Source organism: Carlito syrichta, unplaced genomic scaffold (assembly GCF_000164805.1).
Source record: "Carlito syrichta isolate Samal-C Ts95f unplaced genomic scaffold, Tarsius_syrichta-2.0.1 Scaffold315646, whole genome shotgun sequence".
Lineage (NCBI taxonomy): Eukaryota > Metazoa > Chordata > Mammalia > Primates > Tarsiidae > Carlito > Carlito syrichta.
In genome coordinates, this window is record NW_007259742.1 from 525,781 (window position 1) to 534,826 (window position 9,046).

At 41.8% G+C, this 9,046-nt stretch overlaps 1 protein-coding gene across 1 annotated transcript in view; it reads left to right on the plus strand.

Moving 5' to 3' along the window:
• The window catches only part of SUPV3L1 (Suv3 like RNA helicase), a 34,893-nt gene extending 26,072 nt beyond the window's left edge, over positions 1-8,821 (plus strand). The window contains exons 11-15 of the mRNA XM_008073096.2: positions 359-578; positions 1,877-1,957; positions 3,745-3,921; positions 7,371-7,519; positions 8,334-8,821. Of these exons, the coding sequence (XP_008071287.1) occupies positions 359-578; positions 1,877-1,957; positions 3,745-3,921; positions 7,371-7,519; positions 8,334-8,772 (1,066 nt within the window). The 3' untranslated portion in view covers positions 8,773-8,821. The remainder of the gene's footprint in view (positions 1-358; positions 579-1,876; positions 1,958-3,744; positions 3,922-7,370; positions 7,520-8,333) is intronic.
• The last annotated feature ends 225 nt before the right edge of the window (positions 8,822-9,046 follow it).

The window sequence follows — 9,046 nt, forward strand, 5'->3', positions numbered from 1 at the left end:
GTCTCTACAATAAATCAAAAAATTAGCCAGGCATGGTAGCACACGCCTGTAGTTCCAGCTGCTTGGAAGGCTGAGGCGGAAGGATCGCCAGAGCCTAGCAGGTTGACACCAGGGTGACCGTGAGTGTGCCACTGCACTCCAGCCTGAGCAACGGAGTGAGACTCCGACTCAAAAAATATTTATATACTATTTGAGGAGAAGAAAAAGAGTTGCCAGCAAACCTCTTCTCTTTATTTTTTAAATGTTAGGCAAGATTGCAAGTAGCCTAAACTAGAATCAGAGCGAGCATTTCTGTGATGATCCAAGTGATGGAGGGTTTTTCATATGGTCTGTGGTCTTACTTTTATTTTTGTTTCAGGAGCATAAGGAGAATTATTTTTTACTCCCTTATAAAGCCCAGTATCAATGAAAAGGGAGAGAAAGAAATGGAACCAATCACCACCTCTCAAGCCCTGCAGATTGCTGGCAGAGCTGGTAGATTCAGCTCACAGTTTAAAAAAGGAGAGGTTACAACAATGAATCGCGAAGACCTCAGTTTATTAAAGGAAATTTTGAGTAGGCCTGTGGATCCTATAAGGGTAAGGTGTAGCATGTTAGTTGCTGCTTCTCAGTGGAGGACTGACATTCTCTCCCTCACCAGTCATCCAGACTCTTGCCTCAGACACATATCTGGAAATAGAGATGAGCAAAAGAAAATGTGCCATAAAAACCACATTAAGAAAGCCCTACTTGATTGCTTTGGAGAGGCATAGAGGCCCCTTGATTAGGGAGTGGTGTGCAAGTGAAAGACCCAGGACGAACATTTTAGTTAACCTGATTTTCCTTTAGTTCTTCCAGAGTCTAGCTGCAGGTGGGGATATGAGCACAGCTGTTTCCGGTAGGCACCTTGGGCTGTTTCTGGTAGGCACCTTGGGCTACATCTATCTGTACACTGAAGAATTACCAGAAGCTTGAATACAGACGAAACTCTTGAGTGTGGGGAAAAACAGTGCAATTTAAAAAGTAGTACAACTTCATCCAGTAAGGACAAGGTTAAAGTTTGGTTAATAAGGTTCATGAGGCAAGTGTATGTATTTTAAACTAACTTTTTAAAAAAGTTAAAATTTAAAGTTGCCTGAAAAATTCACTCCATGGCTTATCTCATTTGTCAAAAATATGAGGTAATATATAGGTGAGATAATTCAAGACAAAGTGTCCGGGGGAAAGCTGTGGTTGAAATCATTGCTGTAGAGGTTTTGTTACTAGTACAGTTAGGTCCATGAGTGACTTCCAGCACAGCTGATAGTGACACGCCCCGTTCTCCTGTGTGCCTCACATCTTGTGCTCATACTCTTCCTTCTTCCCTCCTGACCCATATCTCTTGCTTCCTTTGCTCTTTCCATTCACTTTTTTTTATTACTTCATTCCTTATATTTACCTGTGGGCATTTCTTAAAACACTGAGACTATACAGTTAAAGAGGTAACTGACCTCTAGTTTAAGATTTTTCTCATGTGTTTATGTATGCATGTCAGTTTTATTGCCCTAGTTAAAGTAACTGGGTTTTTCTTCATTTGTATTCAGTGGGGAGAATTTAAACTTGGGAAATGATTTTACCCTGGAAAGCATTTTTGAGATTCTATCAGATCATCCTAGGGTTTAGAAATATGACTAAAATGTAAGCAAAAGACTAATTACTTAGTGATCATAATCTGTCATTTTCACTAAATCATCTCATCAACTTTTCTACTTGGTAATAAATGGTAAAATGATGGTGTTTTACTCTTGGCATTTAACTCATTTGGTGATAGCCTAGCCTGATAATAGAACTTTATCTTGAAATAACTTAAGAAAATTTGTCATTAGCTTATGATTACTTTTTCTTTTTTTTCTAAAAGGCAGCTGGTCTTCATCCAACTGCTGAGCAGATTGAAATGTTTGCCTACCATCTCCCTGATACAACGCTTTCTAACCTCATTGTAAGTGGAAACTGCCTTTTAAGTCTCTTCTAAAAATGTTTTGTCAGACAATTGTCATGTTTATGTAATTTAAAAATAATTTTTTTTTTTTTTGAGTTGGAATCTCACTCTGTTGTCCAGACTGGAGTGCAGTGGCACGCTCCCAGCCACCGCAGCCTCGACCTGCTGGGCTCCGGCGATCCTTCCACCTCAGCCTTCCGAGTAGCTGGAACTACAGGCACGCGCTATCACGCCCGGCTAGTTTTTTATTTATTGTAGAGATGAGGTCTCCCCAGGTTGCCCAGGCAGGTCTCCAACCCGCAGGCTCAGGCAATCTACTCACCTCAGCCTCCCAAAGGCGCGGGATTACAGGCTGAGCCACCGAGCCCAGCTAAAAATAATTTAAAGAGTGAATTTACGAAACGTACTTATATACCTAACCCTTAACTGTACCCCACAATATCATAATAAAAAATACTGATTATTAAAGAGTGAATTTAGAGATTAATTTCATAGACTAGAGCTAGTATGCAGAATGCTAAGGTCCTCCTCAAAGAATGAGAAAAAATTCTTTATTCTCAGGCTGGGCGTGGTGGCTCACGTCTACAATCCCAGCACTTTGGGAGGCAGAGGTGAGAGGATTGCCTGATCCCAGGTGTTCGAAACCAGCTAGGGCAATTTGGCAAGACTTTGTCTCTACAATAAATTTAAAAAATGAGCCAGGCGTGATGGCACATGCCCTTGGTTCCAGCTACTTGGAAGACTGAGGCAGAAAGATTTCCCGAGCCCAGCAGGTTGAGGCTGCTGTAGCTGTGAGTGTGCCACTGCACTTCACCCTGGCTGAGAGTGAGACTCCGATTCAAAAAAAAAAGAAAAGAAAACGACTTTGTTCTGAAGCCTGAGTTAACGAAAACTCATGGGCATGAATGGATAGTCTACTTTTGAAAAGTTGCTATTTGTGAAATTTATCTTACAAATGAAAACTTTTTCTCAGCCGGGCTTGGTGGCTCAGCCTGTAATCCCGCGCCTTTAGGAGGCTGAGGTGAGGTGAGTGGATTGCCTGAGGCTGCGGGTTCGAGACCTGCCTGGGCAACTTGGCGAGACCAATCAGCTGGGCGTGGTAGCTCATGCCTGTAATTCTGGCTACTCGGAAGGCTGAGACGGAAGGATCGCCGGAGCCCAGCAGGTTGAGGCTGCGGTGGTCAGGAGCGGCCACTGCACTCCAGTCTGGGTGACAGAGTGAAACTTCAACTCAAAAAACAAAAAAAAGAAAACTTTTTCTCAAAATCTTTTGGGACTTTTGGCTGGTTGCAGTGGCTCACACCTATAATCCCAGCACTTTGGGAGGTCAAGGTGGGAGGATTGCTTGAGCCCAGGGGTTTGAGACCAGCCTGGACAGCATAACAAAACCTCATCTCTATAAAAAAAAGCAAAAACTTAGCCAGGCATGGTAGCCCATGCCTATAGTTCCAGCTCCTCAGGAGGCTAAGGCAGAATTGTCTGAGGGCAGGAGATCAAGGCTGTGGTGAGCTGTATTCTTGTCACTGCACTTCAGCCTGGACAACAGTGAGACCTTGACTCAAAAAAAAAAAAAAAAATCTCCTGGGACTTATGTCTTAAGCAATTTCCTCTCTGAGTATTTCAAGTTGGAAAGGATATGGGGAAATCTATTAGCTTAGGAGGCAGTGAATAAAGCAGACCTTTCTGGAAGTCTGTTCTGGATTAAAGAGACTGTCTTTTATAGACTTAAGTACATTGTGCATGCCCAGTTAGGCAGTCCAATAATCTCATATATCTTTTTTCTCCAGGATATTTTTGTAGACTTTTCACAAGTTGATGGGCAGTATTTTGTCTGCAATATGGATGATTTTAAATTTTCTGCAGAGTTGATCCAGCATATTCCATTAAGTCTACGAGTGAGGTATATTTTCTGCACAGCCCCTATCAACAAAAAGCAGCCTTTTGTTTGCTCTTCATTGTTACAGGTAAGCCTTTCTCTTTAAGATATTTTGAGTTGTTTCAGGTTGATGTATTTTTCCCAAACAGTACTTTTTATTCAAAATAAAACCATTGGAGAGTACTCAGTAATATGAGAGATTTTATAAAAAACTTAAATGTAAAGTGACTCTCTTTTTCTTAGAGATAATTTTTGGAGACGGGGGAGCCCTTATTTGGGCGTATATAATCACCTTTGTGAAGAAGCTAAAGCAAAAATAATTAAGTAAAAATTTTTGAGGTGTGGACTTTACCTGTTAATATACGTTTTCCTTGTTAGTTTTGAGTAGTATTTGTGTCAGAGGGCATGAGGACTAGGGTCTAGTAGTAGTGGTTTTCTTAACTTTGAGCCACTCAGCCAGGGATTGCTGTTTTGTGTGAGTACAGTACAAAGGTTCCAACCTCTTTTCTTTTGGGTGGAGTTGAAAATCTCTGACCTCTGAGGAGCCCAGGATTCTCAGGGGGCCAGGAAGAGCAATAGAAACTGAACTTGCTGTTCTGTCTCCCGTCTGAGTCCTGTTGCCTCTGTTTGGCGTGTTCTCCCCACCCCACTACACCCAGAGGCCTCCTCTTTTATTCTTGTCCTGGAGTTTATTACCATCTCCTCTACAGGCCTTAGCATTCTGCATACTACTTCTATTTTAATCAAATTTATCTCTAAATCTATTTTTAAAATTATTTTTAAATTGCATAAATATATTCTCTTTGGATAAATTAAAACATTAACAGATAGGTTAAATTTGGCTACCTCCCCAGTCTCAGTCCTGTGAAATAACTACTCTTATCAGTGTGTATGTATCTTTGCCGACCTTTTCCCATTGCATTTGCCTACAGACATGTACATGTACAAATATTAGCTTTGTTGTGTGGGTGTGTTTCCCCATAAATGAGTTTCCCTAATAAAGAATTATTCTGCAATTTACCCTTTTCTTTTTCTCTTAACAGTATGTTTTAGAGGTTTTCTATGTCCAGGTGTTTACCTAGAAAATATGTTTCTTAGAGCTGGCATTTGTGAAAGATGTAGCTAGCATAAGGTTGAAGTTTATGGAGTTGTCTTAAACTGTATAAACTGACCTGAATGAAGCTTTATCCATGGTCTTGGTCCCATTTCCAGCATCTTTCAAGCAGCTATTTTAATGATGCAGAAGCACTTTTCTAAGGAGTAGGAAGTCTCTAGAACAGTGCAAGCCAATGGTTGCTTATGTTTTCTATTTAAATATTAGAATGTGAAATCAAGAGTGTGTTCTTTTTTCTTTTTTTTTCTTTTTTTTTTTTTTGTGTTGGAGTCTCACTCTCTCGCCCGGACTGGATTGCAGCGGCCGCTCCCGGCCACCGCAGCCTCGACCTGCCGGGTTCCGGCGATCCTTCCGCCTCAGCCTTCCGAGTAGCCGAAATTACAGGGATGCGCTACCACGCCCGGCTGATTTTTTTTTTTTTATTTATTGCAGAGATGAGGTCTCACTGCCCAGGCGGGTCTCGAACCCGCAGGCTCAGGCAATCCACTCACCTCAGCCTCCCAAAGGCGCAGGATTACAGGCTGAGCCACAGAGCCCGGCTGTGTTCTTTTTTCTTGATCTTCATCATTACTGAAATGTAAAAGAACTCAGTCCCATTGGTGGCTTCTAATACCCCTAAGGACTGTGGTTTTTTGGGGGGTTTTTGAGTTGGAGTCTCACTCTGTCACCCAGGCTGTAGTGCAGTGTGCTCACCCAGGCTGTAATGCAGTGTGCATGCTCATGACCACTGCAGCCTCGATCTACTGGGCTTGGGTGATCCTTCTGCCTCAGCCTTCCAAGTAGTTGGAACCACAGGCTCACCCCACCACACCTGGCTGATTTTTTTTTTTTTTTTTGGTAAGTGTAGGGATGAGGTCTTGCCATGTTGCTCAGGCTGGTCTTGAACCCCTGTGCTCAGTCAATCTTCTCACCTCCTGGGCAAAGTACTAGGATTACAGGTGTGAGCCACTGCACCTGGCTAGGACAGTGGATTGTTTTTTGTTTTTTGTTTTTTGAGTCAGAGTTCCACTCTGTTGCCCGGGCTGGCGTGCAGTTGGCACAGTCACGGCCACTGCAGCCTCAGTCTGCCGAACTAAGGTAAATCCTTCCACCTCAGCCTTCCAAGTAGCTGGAACTACAGGCGTGAGCACAACACCCAGCTAATTTTTTTATTTACTGTAGAGAAACGATCTCGCCAAGTTGCCCATGCTGGTCTTGAACCCCTGGGCTCAGGCAATCCTCTCTCCTCAGCCTCTCAAAGTGCTAGGATTACAGGCTTGAGCCACCATGCCTGGCCAGGTCTGTGGTTTTGAAACTGTGTTCCATGGAGCTTGTTGGGCTGGCTGCTGGCTGGATAGGTATCTCTGTCTGCCCTCTCTGGCCAGCTCTTTGCTTAGCTCATTTACATATTGGGCTTCCACTGGTTGTGGCCAAAAAAGTCATTGTCATAATAAGAGAACTTGAGAACTCATGCTTGGCCTGACCTGCTTAGCAGGTTAGCCTCACGTTTTTATCCTTCATGGCTATCCTACTTAGCAGAATGCACCAAACTGAATTTAATACAAATCATAGCATTATTTAGTCACAATTGGTCTAAAACTGCTCTGCTTCTCTGAAGTATTGGCCTCGCTTGGGTTAAACATTTAGAGATTATTTTCCCTAATTAGGAGATGAATCATTAGAAATTAGCTTATTCTCAAAGCTGAAGATTTTGTTTTAACTTTTGCTTAAGGGCTCTTATTTTGTGGTTGTATTTCTATCTTCTGTAGTACAGGTGATAGGTAATAATGCTTATTAGCATTGTCTGTGGTGCAGCATGGTTTTCAAAGCACATTTCCCAGCAGTGTCTTGTGGTTCAGGACGGGGGTGTGGTGTCTCATATTACCAATGAGAAAGCTGAAGCACAGAGTGGCAGGCTGGCCAAAGCCACACAGCTAGTAGGAGGCAGAACCAAGATTGACTCATGACCAGCCTTGCACCAAGTCACCTCAAAGAGTTTCTTTATAATAAAGGACATTAACAAAATAGAGAAACTTAAGCTCATTTTTGAGGTTGTGGGACTATTACATGATGAGGTAGGAATGGGAGTCTTCAGGTGTTGGCTGCCCATAGTTTAGAGCATCAGATATGTGTAACAGATATGTGTAAATAAGTTAATAGACTTAGGCCCTAGAAAGTTGGCCCTTGTACAACTTCACATATACATATTATTTCCCTGGTTTTGGAAAAAGAAGAAGAAAATCATCCTTTTTTTTTTTTTTTTTAAGCAAAAGTGTCTTTATAAAATATTAAGTGTTCTTAACTATATAAAAAATATAAAAGAAAAAACCAGCCTATTTGAATGCAACCACAGTTAACGTTTTGTTGTGCTTTCTTTTTCTTTCTAATCACATACTTAAGGGAATTCTAATACGTTTATTACTCTTTTCTTGTTTTTCTTTCAGTTTGCCAGGCAGTTTAGCAGGAATGAGCCCCTGACCTTTGCATGGTTACGCCGATATATCAAATGGCCTTTACATCCACCTAAGAATATTAAAGACCTCATGGATCTTGAAGCCATCCATGATGTCTTGGATATTTACCTGTGGCTAAGGTACCAAAATTTTTCATTTGTGTGCTCTAATTTTTCTAAGTAATAGGGCAAGTCAAAGGTTTTATGATTTTTTTTCTCTTGCAAATTAGGCACATATTTGCAGAACACTCTGTTGTCCATAAAGGCAGTTAAGCCTAGTTTATACCTTCCAAAAATGACTTAACAAATTCTTGCAGTTCTAGTTAAGATAACTAGGTGAAAAGGAAGGGCTCACTTGACTCTTGATACTCAAAGGATGATCCTTGGACCAAAAACATTGGTATTACCTGGGCGCTAGTTAGAAATAAGGAATATCAGGCCCATCCCAGACTTAATCAAGTTCTACATTTTAGCAAGATCCCAGGTGATTCATTTGTACGTTAATACTTGATGTTGGGTATGGTAGTATGGGCCTGTAGTCCCAGCTACTCAGGGATGCTGAGGCAGGAGGATCACTTGAGTCCAGGAGTTCGAGGCTGCAGTAAGGCATGATCATGCCACTGCACTCCAGTCTGGGAGACAGAACAAGAAATAATAATAGTAAATAAATAAATGAAAACATTTGAGAAGCCCTATTCTAGACCAGTGATTCTCAAAGGAGGGGCATATCCGTGGGAGCATATCAGAATCATTTGGGTGCTGACCTACCCTCATAATGACATATTCCTCAGGTATGTTGGGGCAGAAATAAAGGTTGAGCAAAGGCACTGAACAGAGTTTGCAAAAAAAGAGAAAATTTGGAAGTAATCAGTGTCAACAGGTAGGTATGTCACTGAGATTAGTCCAGTGACTATCATAAGGGCTGTTGCCATAATATTATGTGTCTTTTCCCCAGCTACCGATTTATGGATATGTTTCCAGATGCCAGTCTTGTTCGAGATCTCCAGAAAGACCTAGATGGCATTATCCAAGATGGTGTGCACAACATCACCAAATTGATTAAAATTTCTGAGACACATAAATTGTTAAATTTGGAGAACTTGTCACCAGGGAACCAGTCACGACTGTCAGGAACCTTAAAGAGCCAAACAAGAAGAACACGCAGCACCAAAACTGGAGGGAGTAAGGCTGCTGAGCCATCTAGCCCTGATGCAGGAGAGATATCCCTTGCTTCCAGATTGGTGCAGCAAGGACTCCTCACTCCAGACATGCTGAGACAGCTAGAAAAAGAGTGGTTGACGACACGACGAAGTGAACATGGCAACGAAAAAACTGAGTCTGGGACTTACTCAAAAGGGACAAGGAGAAAGAAGAAGGAACCTGATTCGGATTAGTTTTTTCTTTTTTTTTTTTAATTTTGCAAATAAAAATATTTTTAAAATCTCTTATCCTCATATGCATTTACTGCTTTCTAGTATTGTGGCTATCTGGTACTGTTTTTTGTTTACTTTGTTTTTTTGCACAGAAGAATTAACTCTTTTTTTTTTTTTTTTTTTTTTTTGAGTTGGAGTCTCACTCTGTCGCCCAGACTGGAGTGCAGCAGCCGCTCCCGGCCACCGCAGCCTCGACCTGCTGGGCTCTGTCTATCCTTCTGCCTCAGCCTTCCGA